The sequence below is a fragment of the Oncorhynchus keta genome, chromosome 25, assembly GCF_023373465.1.
Source record: "Oncorhynchus keta strain PuntledgeMale-10-30-2019 chromosome 25, Oket_V2, whole genome shotgun sequence".
NCBI classification, from domain to species: Eukaryota; Metazoa; Chordata; class Actinopteri; order Salmoniformes; family Salmonidae; genus Oncorhynchus; species Oncorhynchus keta.
This window is the reverse complement of record NC_068445.1, coordinates 14,307,801-14,330,792: the sequence shown is the minus strand read 5'-3', so window position 1 is coordinate 14,330,792 and position 22,992 is coordinate 14,307,801. Positions and strand designations below refer to the sequence as shown.

Here is a 22,992-nt window from a genome sequence, read left to right as displayed (position 1 = left end):
TCCTCTCTTTAGGTTATCATGTGTTGTCCCTGTCGCAGTAGCTCCTCCCCCTCACCTGTATGCAGCCAATCCCCCAGCTCCCTACAGCCTGGAGCAGAAGTCGATCAGTCGCAGGCTTCGGGAGGCTGCAGCCCCCTACAGCACAGAGATACACCGCCTGGCCTCTGGACGCCAGCTCCAGTTCCCTGACCTGCAGCTCATGCAGATGGACTCAGGTGAGCTCAGCAGAAGACTATATTTAGCTTTGTGTGCCAGGGCTCTAGGCTCTCCTATAAGCCTGGCTCAACATAGGTAGTCCATTTGGTGCGTGGGCTGCACACATTGTTCGAATTACGCAAAAACAAGCTTATTTTTTTCCCCGCCGAAGGTAAACTTGAGGCCCTGGCCATTCTGCTCCAGAAGCTGAGGTCGGAGAATCATCGAGTCCTCATCTTCACACAGATGGTGAAGATGCTGGACATCCTGGAGGCCTTCCTGGACCACCGGCAGCTCACATACATCCGTGTGGACGAGAGCCTGACCACAGAGGAACGCCAGGTAAAACACCTTTGTACCAAGGAAGTAATCCGCTGTACCAGTTATGGTGCCTGTGTTATAGTGAGTTCACACACAGAGACTTCTATTGTGTTGCATGACTAGGGTTAATTGTAGTTCACTCACTCAGTGACAGCCCTGCCTCTCTTTCTGTTTCTCCCTGTCTAACACTGGGACCTCTTGATTCAGTGCAGTGTTCTGGCACTATAAGGGGACAGAGTACTACGCTCTCTTCCCTCCCTACTGGATTCTGTTCCTCCTAGGGCCTTAAGAGAAGCACACAGTGACAACTCTAGAGAACCTATGGGGCTATTGGGCTTTTTTAGTGCTGTACTTTTTACTTTTCTGCTATACTTGCCGTTTCATTTTCTGTCTGAAAAACCTGTTTCTGCTACACTTGCTATTTTTATTTTCTGGCTGTCCAATCAGATGTGTCTGCCTCTTGTTTAACCGACCTCCTGTTTAATTCTCCTTCCGTCTCTCTGTCGGTTAGTTGAGGGAACTATACCGGAGGTGTTTGGTTTGTAACATTTGAAGCAGAGGAAGCGTGTCTTCATTTGTCTAAAAGACAAAGTATAGTTGTGATGAACTGCTCAGTTTCAGCACACCAGTCACTGATGCAGCATATACTCTTATCATAAACCATACAATAATTTGTAGGATTTAGACCTCTCCAACCATCTATACCATGTGTTTTGTAGATGCTAGACAAGTATTGGTCAGGGTCACAAGACGTAATGCTACCTATACAATTATCTTAATTGGAGTATTGGGATAGGATACAACTCTGAAGCCCTCTCCGTAGGACTAATCTGTCTCTCTCTCGATATCTCCCTCCCTCCCATCAGGAGCATATGAAGACCTTTAACAGGAACAGACAGGTATTCTGTAGCATTCTGACTAACCGCTGCTGCTCGGCCGTGGGGACCGTGTTCGATGCAGACACCATTATATTCTACGACACAGACCTCAACCCCAGCATGGACGCCCGCACCCAGGAGTGGTGCGACAAGATCGGACGCTTCAAGGACATTCACATCTATAGGTAACACACAGGCTAAAGACATGTTCTGCCATACAGTTGAAGTCGGAAGTTTACATACACCTTAGCCAAATACATTGAAACTCAGTTTTTCACAATTCCTGACATATAATCCTATTAAAAATTCACTGTCTTAGGTCAGTTAGTATCAACACTTTATTTTAAGAAGGTGAAATGTCAGAATAATAGTAGAGATAATTATTTCTTTCTTTCACAAGCTTCCCACAATAAGTTGGGTGAATTTTGGCCCATTCCTCCTGACAGAGCTGGTGTAACTGAGTCAGGTTTGTAGGCCTCCTTGCACGGACACGCTTTTTTAGTTCTGCCCACAAATTTTCAATAGGATTGAGGTCAGGGCTTTGTGATGGCCACTACAATACCTTGACTTTGTTGTCCTTTAGCCATTTTGCCACAACTTTGGAAGTATGCTTTGGGTCATTGTCCATTTGGAAGACCCATTTGCGACCAAGCTTTAACTTCCCGACTGATGTCTTGAGATGTTGCTTCAATATATCCACATCATTTCCCTCCCTCATGAAGCCATCTATTTTGTGAAGTGCACCATTTCCTTCTACAGAAAAGCACCCCCACAACATGATGCTGCCACCCCCGTGCTTCATGGTTGGGATGGTGTTCTTTGGCTTGCAAGCCTCCCTCTTTTTACTCCAAACTTTACGATGGTCATTATGGCAAAACTGTTCTATTTTTGTTTCATCAGTCCGGAGGACATTTCTCCAAAAAGTATGATCTTTGTCCCCATGTGCAGTTGCAAACCGTAGTCTGGCTTTTTTATGGCGGTTTTGGAGCAGTGGCTTCTTCCTTGCTGGGCGGCCTTTCATGTTATGTCGATATAGGACTCGTTTTACTGTGGATATAGATACTTTTGTACCTGTTTCCTCCAGCATCTTCACAGGGTCATTTGCTGTTGTTCTGGGATTGATTTGCACCAAAGTACGTTCATCTCTAGGAGACTCCTTCCTGAGCGGTATGACGGCTGCGTGGTTACATGGTGTTTATACTTGCGCACTATTGTTTGTTCAGATGAACGTGGTACCTTCAGGCGTTTGAAAATTACTCTCAAGGATGAACCAAACTTGACAGATCTTGGCTGATTTCTTTTGATTTTCCCATGATGTCAAGCAAGGAGGCGCAGAGTTTGAAGGTAGGCCTTGAAATACATCCACAAGTACACCTCCAATTGACTCAAATGATGTCAATTACCCTATCAGAAGCTTCCAAAGCATTGACATCATTTTCTGGCTTTTTCCAAGCTGTTTAAAGGCACAGTCAACTTGTTGTATGTAAACTTCTGACCCACTGGAATTGTGATGCAGTGAATTATAAGTGAAACAATTTGTCTGTAAACAATTGTTGGGAAAATTACTTGTCATGCACAAAGTAGATGTCCCAACTGACTTGCCAAAACTACAGTTTGTTAACAAGACATTTGTGGAGTGGTTGAAAAACGAGTTTTAATGACTCCAACCTAAGTGTATGTAAACTTCTGACTTCAACTGTAACTCTACATACCATATCAGGATGACTATCTGGAATGTTAGTCAGTTTGAAGTTGGTAACTTGGTATTTTGTATCCCAGACTGGAGAGTGGGAACTCCATTGAAGAGAAGCTGCTGAAGAACGGCACCAAGGATCTGATCAGAGAGGTGGCTGCCCAGGGGACTGACTACACCCTGGCATTCCTCACACAGGTAGGATCTTTTACCCTCACTCCAACCAGTCCCCAGCCCCACTCACACAGGTAGAATATTTGACCCTCACTCCAACCAGTCCCCAGCCCCACTCACAGAGGTAGAATCTTTTACCCTCACTCCAACCAGCCCCACTCACACAGGTAGGATCTTTTACCCTCACTCGAACCAGCCCCCAGCCCCACTCACACAGGTAGAATCTTCTACCCTCACTCCAACCAGCCCCACTCACACAGGTAGAATATTTTACCCTCACTCCAACCAGCCCCACTCACACAGGTAGGATCTTTTACCCTCACTCCAACCAGCCCCACTCACACAGGTAGAATATTTTACCCTCACTCCAACCAGCCCCACTCACACAGGTAGAATATTTTACCCTCACTCCAACCAGCCCCACTCACACAGGTAGGATCTTTTACCCTCACTCCAACCAGCCCCACTCACACAGGTAGAATCTTTTACCCTCACTCCAACCAGCCCCACTCACACAGGTAGGATCTTTTACCCTCACTCGAACCAGCCCCCAGCCCCACTCACACAGGTAGAATCTTCTACCCTCACTCCAACCAGCCCCACTCACACAGGTAGAATCTTTTACCCTCACTCCAACCAGCCCCACTCACACAGGTAGAATATTTTACCCTCACTCCAACCAGCCCCACTCACACAGGTAGAATCTTTTACCCTCACTCCAACCAGCCCCACTCACACAGGTAGGAGCTTTTACCCTCACTCCAACCAGCCCCAGCCCCACTCACACAGGTAGGATCTTTTACCCTCACTCCAACCAGCCCCACTCACACAGGTAGGATCTTTTACCCTCACTCCAACCAGCCCCACTCACACAGGTAGAATATTTTACCCTCACTCCAACCAGCCCCCAGCCCCACTCACACAGGTAGGATCTTTTACCCTCACTCCAACCAGCCCCACTCACACAGGTAGGATCTTTAACCTCACTCCAACCAGCCCCACTCACACAGGTAGGATTTTTACCCTCACACCAACCAAACACCAGCCCCACTCTGACTAAAACCACATACTATATTATTACATATGCTGTGTCTCTGTCCAGCGGACCATCCAGGACCTGTTTGAGGTGGAGACCGGCTCTGGGGAGAAGGTTGAGGAGTTTGTTGTTCTGCACCAGGAGCCGTCTCCCTCTGAGGCAATCTCTCCCCGCGTGGCCAGGCCCTACATCCAGGCCCTTCACAGCATCAGCCTGGATGCCCCACCACCAGAGTGGCAGGGGGAGGAGGGTCAGGAGGAGGACCTGGAGAAAGAGGCACAAGTCAAAGAAAGGCCCTCTCAGCTGGAGGAGCTCAGTGCTGTCATGGACCAGGTGATAAACAGTCATTAAGTGCCTTCTTACAGTATGTTGTAGACTACATACCAGGGAGCTAACACATCAGTTTTAACTAGAGCTGGATGGTCTTGTAGACTATATACCAGGGAGCTAACACATCAGTTTTAACTACAGCTGGATGGTCTTGTAGACTACATACCAGGGAGCTAACACATCAGTTTTAACTAGAGCTGGATGGTCTTGTAGACTATATACCAGGGAGCTAACACATCAGTTTTAACTAGAGCTGGATGGTCTTGTAGACTATATACCAGGGAGCTAACACATCAGTTTTAACTACAGCTGGATGGTCTTGTAGACTACATACCAGGGAGCTAACACATCAGTTTTAACTAGAGCTGGATGGTCTTGTAGACTACATACCAGGGAGCTAACACATCAGTTTTAACTACAGCTGGATGGTCTTGTAGACTACATACCAGGGAGCTAACACATCAGTTTTAACTAGAGCTGGATGGTCTTGTAGACTATATACCAGGGAGCTAACACATCAGTTTTAACTAGAGCTGGATGGTCTTGTAGACTACATACCAGGGAGCTAACACATCAGTTTTAACTAGAGCTGGATGGTCTTGTAGACTATATACCAGGGAGCTAACACATCAGTTTTAACTAGAGCTGGATGGTCTTGTAGACTATATACCAGGGAGCTAACACATCAGTTTTAACTAGAGCTGGATGGTCTTGTAGACTACATACCAGGGAGCTAACACATCAGTTTTAACTAGAGCTGGATGGTCTTGTAGACTACATACCAGGGAGCTAACACATCAGTTTTAACTACAGCTGGATGGTCTTGTAGACTACATACCAGGGAGCTAACACATCAGTTTTAACTAGAGCTGGATGGTCTTGTAGACTACATACCAGGGAGCTAACACATCAGTTTTAACTAGAGCTGGATGGTCTTGTAGACTACATACCAGGGAGCTAACACATCAGTTTTAACTAGAGCTGGATGGTCTTGTAGACTACATACCAGGGAGCTAACACATCAGTTTTAACTAGAGCTGGATGGTCTTGTAGACTACATACCAGGGAGCTAACACATCAGTTTTAACTACAGCTGGATGGTCTTGTAGACTACATACCAGGGAGCTAACACATCAGTTTTAACTAGAGCTGAATTGTCTTAAACTTATACTCCATCAGCTGACGCCGATTGAAAAATATGCCCTGCAATACCTGGAGTATCTTCATGTCAGTGAAGACGAACATGTTGCCAAGGTAAGACTCAAAACAGTCCTCTCAGTAGTACCTCTGGATGTCTAACTCGTAAGACCTTGCATTCTCAAGTAGCACCAGACCACAATTAAAAACAACGTTGAAAATGATTTCATGACTAATGTGAATTCCAGGAGCGACTGTTGTGTGCAAAGAGAGGCTGGGAGATGCAGCACCTCCAGAAACTGAAGGCTGAAGACTCAGAGAGGATGATCATTGAGGACGAGGAGAACCTGTTCACCTACACCAGAGAGGATGCTTACAACATGGTAGGCTTTCACTCTCTCATCTGGTGGTCACGGTGTTGAGATAAGAGAACAGAGCCTGTAGGGAGTTTTCATTGTAACTCCGTGGTAATGGGAGCTGAGCTCTTTTCTCTGTTTCAACAGGAGTATGTGTTTGATGGAGAAGATGGCCAAACGGAAATCATGCCGGTAAGTCAGTCACATAATGTCTACATCAAATCAAAGGGTATTGGTCACGTTCATGGTTTTGCAGATGTTATCGCAGGTGCATTGAAATGCTTATGTTTCTAGCTCTAACAACGCAGCAATATCTAGCAATACAATAACAATACACACATAATCAACAAAAAACGGACTTATCAGAACGAGCAAGACATGACAGTACCTGAGCTATGTCATAGTGAAGCCTCATATGATCCATGAGCCTGTCAGCTGTATGTTATGGTTCTGGTTGCAGCTGTGGACTCCACCTACCCCACCGCAGGATGACAACGACATCTATATCGACTCTGTCATCTGTCTGATGTACGACTCTGCTCCCATGCCGGAGTCCAAACTGCCTCCTGTCTACATCCGCAAGGAGCACAAGAGACTCAAGATGGACCCCTCGGGTAAGGCTTTGTATTTCTGTAACAAGCATTACAGTATGGTACATTGTGTGTGTGTGTGTGTGATGCACTTGTGAGCTCTGTCCTAACCCATGTGCTTGTGCTCCGCAGCAGGCAGGAAGAAGAAGAAGGGTCATGGGGAGACAGTGATTCCTCCTCGTTCCCTCTTTGAGAAGGCCAGCATGCTCAAGGTCCGCCGCGAGGGCAAGGACCAAAAGAAGAACTTCTCCCTGAAGCAGCAGGCGCCCTTCGCCAAGCCTCTGCCCTCGCTGGTCAAACCTGCCATGGAGGCCGGACAGGACAATCCGGAGTGGCTCATCAGTGAAGACTGGGCCCTGCTACAGGTACTGAGAAGGCTGCTACTGAAATAGCTTGTTTTACCCACGGTGGAAATGTCTGTCATAATGTACGTTTGCTAGGTACTCTCAGATGAGGTGAACTAAAATATACTTAGAAGCTAAGCTATTTGTAATTGTGGTGAAATGTGTTGTAGTTAAGTTAGTATGATGTGTTCTGTTAGTGAAGTGTCCCCTCTCTCTGTCCGCGGCAGGCTTTGAAGCAGCTCCTGGAGCTCCCTCTGAACCTAACCATCATGTCTCCGGCCCACACGCCCAACTGGGACCTGGTCAGCGACGTGGTCAACTCCTGCAGCCGGATCTACCGCTCGCCCAAGCAGTGTCGCAACCGCTACGAGAACGTCATCATCCCCCGGGAGGAGGGCAAGGTGAGCAGCCATGACTACTAAAGTCCTGAATGACAGCTGTTGTTTTGAGTATTCAGATAATTAACCCATACCATTTTTGTTACTCGTTTTAGTTGGTGTATGAGGCGAACCCCAAGAAGAAAACCAAGAGCATATACAAGGTCCATTGCCCTACTCTTGTCCTTTACAGTGGTCATATTGTTGGATTCACAGAGCTCTCTTGATTGGCCAGTTTCCCTCCTTTCTCCTTCCCCAGTCTAAGAACAGCCGGCCGCTCCGGACCTGTCAGATCTACACCCAGGATGACAACGCTACACACATCCAGCTCTACAACAGCCGCTTTGAGCTCATGAAGATCATCGCCAGCAAGAGGAGTCCCCCCATCAAACCCCTGTAAGCACTCAACATGACCATTCCTCTGTAGCATGAAGTAATGCATGTTGTTTTATCAGCCTCTTGATAAACACGCTTAGTGTGCAACTATCAATTAACTCTATGGAATGTTTAATTCGTCCTCAAAGTCTGGGGATGAACCCATTCCAGAAGAACCCCAAACATGCCTCCGTCCTGGCAGAAAGTGGGATCGGCTACGACAAGCCCCTCCCTCCCATTCAGGTGGCATCACAACGTGCTGAGAGGATTGCCAAGGAGAAGAAGGTGTGTACTGTTACTGTATGTTCTCTCTGGTTTTGGATTAATGGCTTAATGGCTAAGTATGCAGTGTGACAGTGCTCGCGCTCTGATCTTCAACATTCTTATCTGTCTGTGTGTCCTGCCAGGCCCTAGCAGAGCAGCAGAGGACTCAGCAGCTAGCTCAGCAGGCTGGAGCCCCCCAGGCCGTGGCCGGTGCTGCCCAACCCCAGGCTGGGGCTCCTGCTTTAGGCCAAGCCCAGGCCCCGGGAGTCCCCCAGTCCCCTGCAGCGACTGGAGCTACCGCTGTACCCAACACCACTGTCCTGGTGAGAATGGGGAAAACCAGACCATTTTCAATGTCAGACCAAGAGCTGTCTATATAGATTTATTTGGGGGAAAGAAAATGTTTTTACGAGAACGTTGCTTGTGTATTTCAGGCTGGAGCCATTAAGAATGCTGCTGGGGGGGTGACCATTCAAACTGGTGGGTTTTCATGGCACAGTCATTGATCATTACAAAACATTTGGTCTGTAATGAAATAATCACTTCTTAAATACTTTCCTTTTTGTCCCTTTCAGGCACCGTAGCGGGGAACGTGATTGTGAACACAGTGTCTGGAGTTCCTCCAAGTCCGTTCCAGGCCAACAAACGGCTGGCATCACCAGGTCAAGTCATACCAGGCACACTGTCTGTAAGTCACTCTATGTATTTACCCTGTTATTGTTTCCCTCAACTCCTAGGGAATCTTTCCCAGTTTTTGTTATAACATACAATCACCATTGTTTGAGAAATATTCAGTCTTGCTGACTGAAGTGAATGGTCCTAGTAGGTGTTGACTGTTGGTCTAACATGATGTCCTGTGTTCGTGTCCCCCTTCCAGCCTGCCGGTGCAGCAGGAGCCCAGGTGGTCCACTCCCAGCAGAGAGCCGTACCTGCCGCTGCCACACCTGGAGAGGTGATCGCCATAGCTACAGGTCAGGGTGTCAGGGCTGTTACGCCGGTGACCGCCTCTGCGGTGGTGTCCACCACTCTGACCCCAGTGCAGTCTCAGACCCGCTCCCTGGTCACTCAGGTCACACCAGGTACTGGACACATTATTCACACTGAACACATACAATCAATTCATCTATCAAATTAATTTAGATTTTAAAGTTGATTAACACCAACTTTAAAGTAACCCGTCAAAGAAATCATACAACATAATTAAAGTGCCCTGTTGCCTGGTTTTGTGATCTGACCCCTCTCCCTCTTTGTCCCCAGCCACAGGCATGCAGCTGCCCCAGGGGAAGCCCATAACCCAGGCACACCTCCACATGCTCCGCCAGCAGCAGCTCCAGCAGCAGCAACAACAGCAGGTTTCCTCTCCACAAGGCATTAAGGCTGTGGGCAAACCCCAGGTATTGTGTTCTACAGAGAAGCACTTCATTCACTGCATGGCCTCCTGGCATTAGCTGCTACTGATGCTCAGTCCCCTTCTCAGAGCAGTGCAAGTTTAACACTTTGCAAGTCTATGTGAATGCACTTAAATTGGATTCACGTAGGATTGCAAAATTCATCTGTCAGCGAACCACACTGCACTATATTTCAGATTCTAAGATGTTAAAGCACTTGAGATATAACTTCACTTTAACTCGTTCTCTGACTGTAGGAGCTGCTGAAGATGCACAAGCAGAAGATGCAGATGTCCCAGCAGCAGGTGGCAGTGGCAGCAGCCCAGGGCCAGCAGCAGGCAGGCCAACAGGCCTCCCAGGTCCAGCTGGCTAACCCCCAGGCAGCCCAGGCCAACCCACAGCTAGCTGCTGTAGCTGCTGCTCCCAGAGCCGGGGCCGTGCTGTCTGGTTCCACCGTAGCCAACTTGCAGCTGGCCAGACTGGTGAGGACCAACTTTATCCCCTGCTCTTGTTTTTTTTCTACAGTATGTAGCCTGGTCTAGGGGATTAGTACCACTGTTGTGATTTATTATTTTCAGACTGGTAAATGCCACACAATGTCACTGCTGAGACGTGTCCATTTAACCGTGATGAATTAATGATCCATTGAAACAGTGTTTAGAACTGTGTTTGTCTTTGCCACCCCAGACGCGGGTGCCCACCCAGGGTCAGATCCAGGCCCAGCCAGGGCAGACGGCCCAGGTGACCCTCACTAAGCCCCCCGTAGTCTCTGTGCCCGCTGTGGTCTCCTCCGCTGGCGTCACCACACTGCCCGTCTCTGTGGCTGGTATCAGTGTGGCCATTGGCCAGGCCCAGAAAACAGGTGGGGAAGCACTCCTATTCTCAGCAACTGATTAGACTGAAGCACTCAGAATATTTTCCTCTTAGCACAAAAACACATACCCCCACACTCCCTCTGTTGGTTGAGGTTGTCCTGTCCCTGAGTCACTATGTTTCTCTTCTGCTCCTGTAGGTGGGCCGGTGTTGCCGCCCCCGTTCCCCCAGATGCAGGTGCAGCAGCTGCTCCAGATGAAGAAGCAGCAGGCAGCCGTGCAGGCAGCAGCAGCCCAGCAAAAAGCAGTGGAACCACAGCAAGGACCGGCCACTGTGCAGCAGAAGGTGCGGCTCAAGGGACAAATATTTAAGTGTTCTCGTTGTTACCATAAGGGTATGGGCTGGTCAGAGGTGCATTTCTAATCTGAACTGAAAGTGGCGCTTATGAAACTACAATCCAGTCTGTCAATAGTTGCCATGCATTTTTGTCAGAAGAATTATGTTGTGAACCTAGTTCTGCTCTGTCCTCTCCCTCAGTTGGGCACCCAGCAGGTGACAGTGCAGGGTCCCCAGGCCGCCCAGCAGCAGAAGGTCACCTATGCTGCCACCACCCAGCTCCAAACTGGCATCAAGACCCAGTTCTTCACTACCTCCATCGCCCAGGCTGGAAAACCCACTGGGGCCCAGCAAATCCAGGTATGCACTCATCTACTACTCAGATACTTCAACCCACTGGTCTTTAGGTTCTGGGTCATACATGTATAGAGGGCTATTATCCAGAGGTGTGAGGAACGCTAACTGTTTTCCCTTGTATATTAGGTGGCTAAGCTCCCCCAGATAGTGCAGGGGCAATCCACTGTGGCCAACATCCAGCAGATCGTATCACCTCCACAGCAGGTAAGAGCACTATGCCCCAACAGAAGGGCAGAATTATACAAGATTCTTTTGAGGCGTAAGGAATGAGAAGTAACAGGTTTTGCTTACTATGCGTCATGACCTTTCACGTCTTCCATGCATGTGACTCAAATACCAGTCAGCTTGCTTAAATTGCACAATGCTTTCGTGCGTTTTGTCATTTCGGTCATTCCCTTCAAACTCTTGTGAAATGTCATGACAGTGAATATAGCTACCAAGAGGGCAGTATAGTCTGGTAACGATGTCGTCTGTCTAATGTGACCCTCTTGTTGTGTCGTACCAGATCCACTCCCAGACTGTGCCCTTGACCCAGACTGCGTCCTCAGCCCAGCCCCAGGTCCAGATGATTCCATCAGGCACATCCCAGGTGGTTCAGCAGAAGCTTCTCCAGCAGCAGGTGGTGACTGCAGTCACCTCGCCTCAGATCCAGACCACCTCTCCTCACAGCCCGGCCCAGCAGGCCCAAGCGCCTGCTGCAGCCGAGTCCCCTGTACTACAGCAGCCAGCCAAGGGCCAGGCTCGCGGAGGGGCCATGAGGGGCAAGAACCAGGTCAAGCCCAGCGGGGGCAGCAGCTAGGAGCCCACAGGAATAGTTAGCACTCCCCTTTCAGCTAGGCCAAAGAGCCCATATCATCAGTGTAAATGCACTCACAATGACATGAAGAGATGCTTTCACTTTGGCCGAGTGGTGAAGTCCTGACTGAGGTGGCTGTATTGAATCTAACCTGGCTAAAGGAACGGCTCCATGTAAAGGAATGGCATGTCTTCAAGAGTGTTAATCTTCTACAACAGTTTTGTAACTGTTTCAGAAGGTCACCCCTGGAGGCAACCTCCCCCTGCACCAATCTAATAAAGATCTGAAAAGCATATTCATGCATTTCATATTGATGAATATATTAATGTTACTACGTGGCTGAAGCCTATGGGCTGGTGCATCACTAATTTGGGGGAATGTTCATTTGAATGTTTTGTATATTCATACACTGCCCTCCTTGGTGTCCTCATGCTTACCTTTTATGTCTGTAATTTCCTAGTTGTTTATAGATATAGAACATACCAATCATATCATGATCAAGTAATGTAGCTACATATCAGTACTACAGCTGCATTGCCTACCAGAAGGATAAGTGAGGATTTCAGTCCTCATTCACAGTACCAATTTAACATTGAAAGAGGTGTCCTTAAAAGTTCTCATTTAAGCTTGCCATGTCAAACTGCCCCAATAGTCATTGTATCGCAGTTACACAAACCACTCAATACACAAATAAAATACAATCTGGATGTGACTTTTGCAGATATTCTATGGAAAATAATGCACGTTCCTTAAGTCCATTGTAACAAACACTGTAAACATTAAGTATCTTGTTCTCGTGTCATTTTGTATTGATGTAAAAAAAAAAAAAAAAATGTAAATAACAATGGAAAACATTTGTACTTGTAAAGTAGTTTATTTGATTTTTTTTCAGCCTAATTGTAATAAATTGTCTTGTTTTTATACACTATCTGCGCTGACCTTAGTGAATGATAAAACATTTGTATATGAGTGAGATACAGTGCCTTGCGAAAGTATTCGGCCCCCTTGAACTTTGCGACCTTTTGCCACATTTCAGGCTTCAAACATAAAGATATAAAACTGTATTTTTTTGTGAAGAATCAACAACAAGTGGGACACAATCATGAAGTGGAACAACATTTATTGGATATTTCAAACTTTTTTTAACAAATCAAAAACTGAAAAATTGGTCTTGCAAAATTATTCAGCCCCTTTACTTTCAGTGCAGCAAACTCTCTCCAGAAGTTCAGTGAGGATCTCTGAATGATCCAATGTTGACCTAAATGACTAATGATGATAAATACAATCCACCTGTGTGTAATCAAGTCTCCGTATAAATGCACCTGCACTATGATAGTCTCAGAGGTCCGTTAAAAGCGCAGAGAGCATCATGAAGAACAAGGAACACACCAGGCAGGTCCGAGATACTGTTGTGAAGAAGTTTAAAGCCGGATTTGGATACAAAAGATTTCCCAAGCTTTAAACATCCCAAGGAGCACTGTGCAAGCGATAATATTGAAATGGAAGGAGTATCAGACCACTGCAAATCTATTGGCCGTCCCTCTAAACTTTCAGCTCATACAAGGAGAAGACTGATCAGAGATGCAGCCAAGAGGCCCATGATCACTGGATGAACTGCAGAGATATACAGCTGAGGTGGGAGACTCTGTCCATAGGACAACAATCAGTCGTATATTGCACAAATCTGGCCTTTATGGAAGAGTGGCAAGAAGAAAGCCATTTAAAGATATCCATAAAAATTGTTGTTTAAAGTTTGCCACAAGCCACCTGGGAGACACACCAAACATGTGGAAGAAGGTGCTCTGGTCAGATGAAACCAAAATTGAACTTTTTGGCAACAATGCAAAACGTTATGTTTGGCGTAAAAGCAACACAGTTCATCACCCTGAACACAACATCCCCACTGTCAAACATGGTGGTGGCAGCATCATGGTTTGGGCCTGCTTTTCTTCAGCAGGGACAGGGAAGATGGTTAAAATTGATGGGAAGATGGATGGAGCCAAATACAGGACCATTATGGAAGAAAACCTGATGGAGTCTGCAAAAGACCTGAGACTGGGATGGAGATTTGTCTTCCAACAAGACAATGATCCAAAACATAAAGCAAAATCTACAATGGAATGGTTCAAAAATAAACATATCCAGGTGTTAGAATGGCCAAGTCAAAGTCAGACCTGAATCCAATCGAGAATCTGTGGAAAGAACTGAGAACTGCTGTTCACAAATGCTCTCCATCCAACCTCACTGAGCTCGAGCTGTTTTGCAAGGAGGAATGGGAAAACATTTCCGTCTCTCGATGTGCAAAACTGATAGAGACATACCCCAAGCGACTTACAGCTGTAATCGCAGCAAAAGGTGGCGCTACAAAGTATTAACTTAAGGGGGCTGAATAATTTTGCATGCCCAATTTTTCAGTTTTGATTTGTTAAAAAGTTTAAAATATCCAATAAATGTCGTTCCACTTCATGATTGTGTCCCACTTGTTGTTGATTCTTCACAAAAAATACAGTTTTATATCTTTATGTTTGAAGCCTGGAATGTGGCAAAAGGTCGCAAAGTTCAAGGGGGCCGAATACTTTCGCAAGGCACTGTATGTAGGTCATAGACTCTTAAAAGCTATGAAGCTCAAGGAAGCATATTGTCTTGATTGTGTCTTTGGCACCTGGATAAGTGATGGCAGGCAGTGTTACCATTGTGCACCGGCATAACCGAGCTGTCTATAGCGGCAACCAGCTGATGTCTGTCAGTGTCATAGGTTGACTTTTTTATATGACCATTTGAAATTAATGGGGACTACTCATGTTGAATATGCTGCAATAGAATAGATAACAATTGTGTTTTAGCAGTGAGGGAGACAAGAAAGCTCTCAACACACAGTTATCCTATGCTGAAGAGACAATGTATTGAGATAGGAGGGCAGAGAGCTCAGTCCTACAGCCACTCAGATCATAGTTCAGAGGGCACGCCAGTGTCAGGAGACCATCTGGATCAGACCTCGTTTAGAAGAGCTAGCTATACAAACAAACACTATAGTTAATGCGGCGATCACTGCAAAAATTAAAAACCCAGTTATTTTGTCATCTGATTTGTTAACGGGGGAGCACATAAGACATAAAATACATCAATTTAATGCAATGAATGATTTTTAATAAGTTGGCCAATAAATGGTCTGAGTTACTTGGTATTTGAGAACTGTTTGAAGGGCTTTCACAGGCCTTTGGAGTGGATGTTGGCAAGACTTCTGTTGAAAAATGGAGGGGAGATCCTCTGGCAGTGCATATGGTACTATGCTGGGCGCTACAGAAGAGGGAGAGTTGACATGCACTTTGATTTAGAAATGATATGTTGTGATGTTTTGGTAGGTTACAGCCTTAATCTAAAATTTATTAAATTGTCCCCCCCATCTACACATAACGACAAAGCAAAGACAGGATTAGACATTTTTGCTCATTTATTACATAACAAAAGTATAGAAATAATATTTCCGTAAGTACTCAGACCCTTTACTCAGTACTTTGTTGAAGCACCTTTGGCAGCGATTACAGCCTCAAGTCTTGGGTATGACACTCCCATTCTCTGCAGATCCTCTCAAGCTCTGTCAGGTTGGATGGGGAGTGTTGCTGCACAGCTATTTTCAGGTCTCTCCAGAGATGTTCGATTGGATTCAAGTCTGAGCTCTGGCTTGACCACTCAAAAACATTCATAGACTTGTTCCGAAGCCACTTCTGTGTTGTCTTGGCTGTGTGCTTAAGGTCGTTCTCCTGTTGGAAGTTGAACCTTCACCCCAGTCTGAGGTCCAGAGAAGGTTTTAATCTTTAAGGATCTCTATACTTTGCTCCATTCATCTTTGCCTCGATCCTGACTAGTCTTCCAGTCCCTGCCTCTGAAAAACACCCCCACAGCATGATGCTGCCACCACCATACTTCACCATAGGGATGGTGCCAGGTTTTCTCCAGAAGTGATGCTTGACATTCAAAGCAAAGAGTTCAATCTTGGTTTCATCAGACAAGAGAATCTTGTTTATGTTTGAGAGAGTTTTTAGGTGCCTTTTTGGATACTACAAGCGTGCAGTCTTGTGCCTTTTACTGAGGAGTGGCTTCCGTCTGGCCACTACCATACAAGCCTGATTGGTGGAGTGCTGCAGAGATGGTTGTCCTTCTGGAAGGTCCTTGCATCTCCACAGAGGAACGCTAGAGCTCTGTCAGAGTGACCATTGGGTTATTAGTCACCTCCCAGAACAAGGCCCTGCAGAAATGTTTTGGTAGCAGTCTCCAGATCTGTGCCTTGACACAATCCTGACCTCTACGGACACTTCCTTCAACCTCATAGCTTGATTTTTGCTCTGACGTGCACTGTCAAATGAGTTCCTTATATCGACAGGTGTGTGCCTTTCCAAATCATGTCCAATCAATTGAATTTACCACAGGTGAACTCCAATCAAGTTGTATAAACATCTCAAGGATGATCAATGGAAACAAGATGCACTTGAGCTCAATTTTGAGTCTCATTGCAACGGTTCTCAATTCTTCTCTAAATAAGGTATTTCTGTTTTTTATTTTTAATACATTTGCATACATTTTTAAAAACCTGTTTTTGCTTTTGTCATTATGGAGTATTGTGTGTAGATTGTTGAATATTACTATTTTTAATCCATTTTAGAATAAGGATGTAACGTAACAAAATGTGGAACTGGTCAAGGAATCTGAAAACTTTCCGAATCCACTGTATATTTTGTATTCTTCCACAACAGTTACTTTAAACAAGTCTGCAATAAGTTAATTGTCACCCTGTTCAGCCTTTGTAGGAAAGGACACTTCCTGCTTCTATAGCTTATTGTCCTATAGACAGTAGCCTTCACATTCTCAGCCAGAGGAAGACCCTCAGGCCTGGTGGCTTTGAACGATGTTCTTGAGGCTGCCATCGATGCCTCATTACATCTGTGGAGAAACTCTTCACTCAAAGACAAGAATCCTATTAAATGTAGAGTTCTGAGTCAACACAGTCCGTTGAGGGATTTTCTCAGAGCCAAACTCCTCCAACAGATTTTTGTAGACGGCCCTGTAGAGTTTATGAATCCTCAGGTTATTGGGATGTGCTTGGGTCTCAGAGCAGCCTGACCATGCACATAAGACAGCCATGACTTTTGGGACCAGGTCTTGTGACGTGTGCAATGTCAACTGGGTACTCCTCTGTTGGGGTTTGGATTTAGTTAGAAGTCTCACCACTAACATGCTGATGAGGCCGGTGAAGTCATCATCACTGTGTGAGTTATCAGAGGATGGAAGTGGGACATCTTTGACCATGTCTGGGCTGGTTGACATATCTTCCCTGACAATATTCTGAGCTACACAAGAACAACTGGAGGTTTCCACTTCCTCTCCATCCATGTAGGCCTTAAAGGTTTGTGCTGCATTGGCGGTCTCACTTGTTCCCATAATGAAGCTAGAGAGAGACAGCCAAGGGGAGGACTTGCCACTCAATAGACTGCCTTCATCAGTTAAAGTGGTTAGAGATTCGGTTGGAAAGGACCCTCTACTTTGTGCATCAGAAAGTCCATGACCTGATTTACCATAACTTCGTAAAGACACTGATTGTGTCACTAAATACTGATGAAGAACATGAAACTATCTTCAGAAACTCTGGCATACACCCGGGCTCCCTGAGCCAAGCTCATTGACACCTCTGCAAACTGCTAAACCAGTGCATAAATTGTAAGCTTCCCCACTTTCTTGTCATTCCTCTTCAGCTTCACAGGGACCGTATCAGATGCACTCGTTCCAGCCGGCACTGTCACTACCAGAGGGGCCAAGTTGCTCTTAGAAATGATGCGGTTGACTTGGTGACTGAGATCACAGTAGAGAGCACCAATCCTACACTGAGATATGAGTTCCTCCAGTCTAGCTATTTCGGCTGTCAGATCCAGGTGAGATGTAACCTGCCCTTCTTTCTCTGGATATACCTTCTTTGTGATGGTATCCACTGTCGCAGATATGCTTGTTCTGGCATCACACACCATATGTTTTTGGCTTAGTACAGTATATTCTCTCATTTCAATGACTGAGCATTTTACAATGGGCGGAGCAGTGATCTCGGTTGACTCGGAAGGGATGGGAGGGAGTGCCAGGGAGTGAAAATTCCCACTCTGACTTAACTTGGCAGATGAGGAGGAAGACCACCGTTGATAGACCAGTTCCTCACCACATTTGTTGCTTATCTTCTCAACGTCCTCCAGCATAGTTCCAACCACTTTCTTTAATTGTGAAAGCTCTCCTGCAGTCACTGTTTTTTACAGTTCTTTCTGAATGGAAACCAGAATATGGCTGAGGGTATTTTTGGCTTGAGCCTTCGTGGCTTTGGCTTGTCTTTGCAATGACAAATAATCCCTCATCTTTGCCTTCACATTGTGGTAAATATAGTCCTATGCAGTTGTCCAGATTTTCTTCTCAGATATTTCTACACCAGAATGAGCACTTATAGCTGCAGCCTCAGTGGCCTCTGAGGTTTTCTCATCACTGTTTAAGCATTGAGCCTGCCTGCCATAACATTGTAGAAGCCGCTGAATCTGTATGCTTCGAGGAAATGGTGAATGTTAGCTGGCAACATCTGAGAATCGGTCTGGCTTGAACCGACTTTGCTGGGGACGCTATTGATGGATTTGATCAGTATTTTTCTGATTTAGTTGCTTGCCTTCATCTGGAACTTGTCACTTGAGATCTTCTCAATGACTGAGGCTGGATTAACACTCCTATGGGGAAATGGACACCGGCATGTCTTCAAGGTAAGACATGATACCATCGAAAAAGTCAGACTTCAAGGGAGTTGTAAGAGGAACTTTCAACAACACTGGATGTGGATTCCAAGTATGACATTTCTGACCTATACACATTCACAATCTGAGATAAAATATCTTTGGTGCAGGGCTCCAGGTTTGGATCACAGAGAACCAGCAGAGGTTGGGAGTTCCCACTCTGGCATTTGCGGAAAGCACCAACTCCAATTGAATTGACTGACCTCTTGCAGTACAGCCTCACTCTTACTAAGCAGAGGAGAGTTCTGACTATGACTATAATCTGCTCTGGTCTCAAGTGTTTTCTCTTCTACAGAGCCAGATGAAAGATGTCCTCTAGGAACATCGGATGAACTGGGTTCTGCTATGGGTGACTCACTCCTACGTGCTGAAGATGAGTTCTCATCACGTAGGAGTGAGTCACCCATAGCAGAACCCAGTTCATCCGATGTTCCTAGAGGACATCTTTCATCTGGCTCTGTAGAAGAGAAAACACTTGACAACCCTGGAGTCAGTGTGCTCCAAAAGCAAAGCACTGGAGTCAGCTTTCTCCAGAAGCACAGTACTGGAGTCACAGTACTGCTTTATCCAGAAGTTCTTCAGTTGAACATCTTGGCCATGATCAGTTATAATCTCCACCCGGCACAGCCAGAAGAGGACTGGCCACTCCACATAGCCTGGTTCCTCTAGGTTTCTTCCTAGGTTTTGGCCTTTCTAGGGAGTTTTTAGCCACTGTGCTTCTACACCTGCATTGCTTGCTGTTTGAGGTTTTAGGCTGGGTTTCTGTACAGCACTTTGAGATATCAGCTGATGTACGAAGGGCTATATAAATATATTTGATTTGATTCTTCCCCTTGTACTTGAGATCTACCCATTCTGTGAAATTATTTTTTAACTTTGACTGAAGCCTGTTGCAGAGTATACAAGCATTGTGAAAGGGTTTCCACTTTGGCATACAGTGTCCCACTTGGGAATCCTAATTTCCTAGTTGTTTATAGATGTAGAAAATACCCTTCTGGGAAAAGCAATCTAATCAAGTAATGTATGTGACAGTTCAGTGACCAGCCGGAGAAAGACGAGACGAGAGCACCCTCCTCAGGGGATAGGTACTCAGTGGAAAGCCAATTAGTATGCAGCTGGGGCCACTAATTGCTTTGCGTCTTCGTCTATATAGGTGTGCCAGGAGAGGAGCTAGGTGAGGATTGGGAGTAGAGATGGGAACCTGTAAGGACATTGGTGTTGCCTACCTCAGAGAAGTTCTGTGACTGGGCACCTTGTCTCTCTGTTAACCTAGGCAGGCTTTAGGTAGAGAGAAGCGTTCCTCCTGTAACTGTTATGTGTAGACGATAGAAGTAACGCTTTGTTGTTTTGTTTAACCTTTTTGGCCACAGCCTTTTGGTCAATGGCTTAGTTTGTTTACGAGGGGTATGAGAGAAACTCGTGGGAGCCGGATCTTACCAGACCTCCGTCCTGAGTCAAGTTGACAAGCTCCAGAGGGAGCAGTTATGCCAGGTGTTTCAGGAGTCATCGAGGGAGAGCACCAGGAAGGGGTTTGGCCCAACCAGGAGCGCAGCCTCCCTTGCCCCAACACACACAACTTCACCCTGTTGGAAGAGCTAATGGGCCAATTCAGAACCTCCCAACCCTGGGACCCTGACTTTCACCAGGTAATGCGAAAGGTGAAAAGGATAGATGGGAGGAGTATCGGCTTGGAGGGTGAGGTAACCACTCCTTATTACGCCATCAAGTGGGGTCTCTTGTACTGGGTGGCCAAACGTAGAGGGGTAGAACAGGATCTGCTAATGGTGCCCTGTTCATACAGAGATGTAGTGTTACACATGTACTAGGGGGGCACCTCACCAGGGAGAAGATCAGTTGTTTTGGCGTTTCTATTGGACCGCGCATTACCCAAGATGTCGCTAAGTATTGCAAATCTTGTGGCACTTTCCAACGCACTGCTCCCAAGCGAACATACCGTAACCCTCTTATCCCTCTCCCAATTATAGAGACCCCGTTTGAGCACATAGCCATGGACCTGGTGGGACCCCTTCTGCATTTGACGCGCGGACATGAGTATATCTTGGTGGTGGACTATGCAACGAAGGTCCCAGAGGCTATTCCTTTGATATCAATGAAAGCCAAAGCAAAGGAACAGTATCTCATGTTCTCCCGAGTGGGCCTCCCGGCCACCATCCTAACCGACCAGGGCACACTGTTCATGTCCAGACTGATGAAGGATCTGTCACTTATACCGGGTCAAACAAATAAGAACCAGTGTGTACCATCCCCAGACGGACGGGCTGAAGAAAACTATCAAAAGCATGCTACGCCAGGTGGTGGACTGGGACGGAAAGAATTGAGATATGTTGTTGCCCCACCTCATGTTCGTGCTCCGGGAGGTCCCCCAGGCGTCCACGGGCTTCTCGTCTTTTCGAGCTGCTCTATGGGCTGCCCTGTCGCGGCATCCTTGATTTGGCTAAGGATTGCCTGGGAGAACCAGCCCTGCCCGTACTGTTCCCTCATCGAACATGTCATCTTCATGAAGGACCGAATGGCAGCGATATGGCCGGTGGTGAGGGAACACATGACCAAGCTCGTACAATAGAACGGCCCAGCCGAGACAGTTCTGCCCAGGAGATAAGGTACTCTTCCTCATCCTCACACTGGAACACAGGCTCCAGGCTCAGTGGCAGGGCCCATATGTGGTGACAGAGCAAGTCTCCCCCATCCACTACAGGGTGAGTCAGCCTGGATGACGGCGCCGAGACCTTAAAGGTTGTCAACAGACGCGAGACCTTAAAGGTTGTCCACCAGAACCAACGGGTCATCTCCCCCCTTCCGGGGCAGACCTCCTTGCTCTGCCATCGCATAGCCACTGAGCCAGGGAAGAAGGTCCATATCTAACCCTACAGGGTACCAGAGGCACGTCGGAAGATGGTATGGAAAGAGGGGAAGGAGATGAGAGATGGAGGTCATCAAATGGTCCAGCCTATAGAAACCCGATGGGTCTATTTGCTTATGCAACGATTTCAGAGCCTACCCCATGCCGAGGATTGATGAGTTGATCGAGTGGCTTGGCAAATCCCGCTATATATCGACCCTTAACCTCACAAAGGGGTACTGGCAGGGTCCTCTGGCCCCCGAAGACCGCCACAAAACGTTTTCCTCCCCTTCGGCTTGCACAGAGTGTCTGCCACCATCCAGAGGCTTTTGGACATGCTGTTACGTTCTCTCTGTTTAAACATTTTTTTTACCCCTTTTCTCCCCAATTTCATGGTATCCAATTGTTGAAGTAGCTACTATCTTGTCTCATCGCTACAACTCCCGTACGGGCTCGGGAGTGACGAAGGTTGAAAGTCATGCGTCCTCCGATACACAACCCAACCAGCGTACTGCTTCTTAACGATGAGACAAGGACATCCCTACCGACCAAGCCCTCCCTAACCCGGACGACGCTAGGCCGCGGCCGGTTACGACAGAGCCTGGGCGCGAACCCAGGGACTCTGCTGGCGCTGCAGTACAGCGCCCTTAACCACTGCACCACCCGGGAGGCCGCTGTTACGTTCTCACCAGGCCTTCGCCGCCTATATTGATTACTTGGTAATACACAGTGACTTGGTAATACACAGTGACGACTGGAAGGACCACCTCCAAAGTGCCACCTGGGACTGAACGAGGCTGAATACCTCGGCTACACCATCGGCAGCTGTCTGATCAAACCTCTGGTGGAGAAGAACCAGGCCATCCAGAAGTGGCCGCGGCCCAGGGACAAGGGGGCTGCTCATTCTTTGGCCTAATGGGGTACTACAGGCTGTTCATCCCAAGCTCCGCCACCATCGCCACCCCACTGACCAACATGACAAAGAAGAGGAACCCGGTGAGGGTGGCATGGACATGGGAAGCCAAGACACTGTCCACACTGACTCCTCCAGAACCGGCTTGGGTGATATTCTATTCCAAGGGGATGTGGTGGAAGGAATTCCCGTCCTATACCTAATCTGCAAGCTGTCCAACAGGGAGCAGAAGTACGATAGAGAGGGAATGACTGGCAAGTGGGCCCTGGAATTCCTATCTCCTGGGAAGATGATTCCGGCTGGTCATGGATCATGCGCTCCTCCAGTGGGTGGCGGGTATGCGAGACACGGACAGCCGAATAACAAGATGGTTCCTGTCACTTGAACCTTTTAATTTCCAGGTGGTTCACCAATCGGGGAGAGCACACGGCAATGCAGATGCGCTATCCCATCAAGACCCGGAGGTCTCGTCTGGCGCACGCCCCTCTGGGTTGATCTTGGGAGGGAAGGCATGTGAGTTCAGTGACGGATGTCGGTTTTTCCTACCTCAGAGAAAGCTTTTGTGACTGGGCACCTTGTCTCTCTGTTAACCTAGGCAGGCTTTAGGTAGAGAGAAGCGTTCCACCTGTAACTGTTATGTGTACAGTCGT

The 22,992-nt window shown here is 47.0% G+C and overlaps 1 protein-coding gene and 1 non-coding gene across 11 annotated transcripts in view; both read left to right on the top strand.

The window, feature by feature from the left end:
- The window catches only part of LOC118358264 (E1A-binding protein p400-like), a 30,026-nt gene extending 17,338 nt beyond the window's left edge, over window positions 1–12,688 (top strand). For 9 of the 10 annotated variants that reach the window (XM_052478733.1, XM_052478737.1, XM_052478741.1 and 6 more), the window contains 25 exons: window positions 13–215; window positions 368–537; window positions 1,383–1,579; window positions 3,174–3,285; window positions 4,364–4,630; window positions 5,807–5,881; window positions 6,013–6,147; window positions 6,268–6,312; window positions 6,581–6,734; window positions 6,843–7,075; window positions 7,282–7,455; window positions 7,548–7,595; window positions 7,691–7,827; window positions 7,956–8,091; window positions 8,214–8,393; window positions 8,505–8,550; window positions 8,646–8,758; window positions 8,948–9,149; window positions 9,328–9,464; window positions 9,716–9,940; window positions 10,146–10,320; window positions 10,471–10,616; window positions 10,809–10,967; window positions 11,091–11,168; window positions 11,470–12,688. In XM_052478733.1, the coding sequence (XP_052334693.1) occupies window positions 13–215; window positions 368–537; window positions 1,383–1,579; window positions 3,174–3,285; window positions 4,364–4,630; window positions 5,807–5,881; window positions 6,013–6,147; window positions 6,268–6,312; window positions 6,581–6,734; window positions 6,843–7,075; window positions 7,282–7,455; window positions 7,548–7,595; window positions 7,691–7,827; window positions 7,956–8,091; window positions 8,214–8,393; window positions 8,505–8,550; window positions 8,646–8,758; window positions 8,948–9,149; window positions 9,328–9,464; window positions 9,716–9,940; window positions 10,146–10,320; window positions 10,471–10,616; window positions 10,809–10,967; window positions 11,091–11,168; window positions 11,470–11,763 (3,841 nt within the window). In that variant the 3' untranslated portion in view covers window positions 11,764–12,688. The remainder of the gene's footprint in view (window positions 1–12; window positions 216–367; window positions 538–1,382; window positions 1,580–3,173; window positions 3,286–4,363; window positions 4,631–5,806; window positions 5,882–6,012; window positions 6,148–6,267; window positions 6,313–6,580; window positions 6,735–6,842; window positions 7,076–7,281; window positions 7,456–7,547; window positions 7,596–7,690; window positions 7,828–7,955; window positions 8,092–8,213; window positions 8,394–8,504; window positions 8,551–8,645; window positions 8,759–8,947; window positions 9,150–9,327; window positions 9,465–9,715; window positions 9,941–10,145; window positions 10,321–10,470; window positions 10,617–10,808; window positions 10,968–11,090; window positions 11,169–11,469) is intronic. The other variant, XM_052478736.1, reaches the window with a different exon arrangement.
- Window positions 690–819, top strand: LOC118358599 (small nucleolar RNA SNORA49). Its single transcript, XR_004820491.1, has one exon. It is a non-coding gene; the product is annotated as a small nucleolar RNA SNORA49 (small nucleolar RNA).
- Window positions 12,689–22,992: the final 10,304 nt, after the last annotated feature.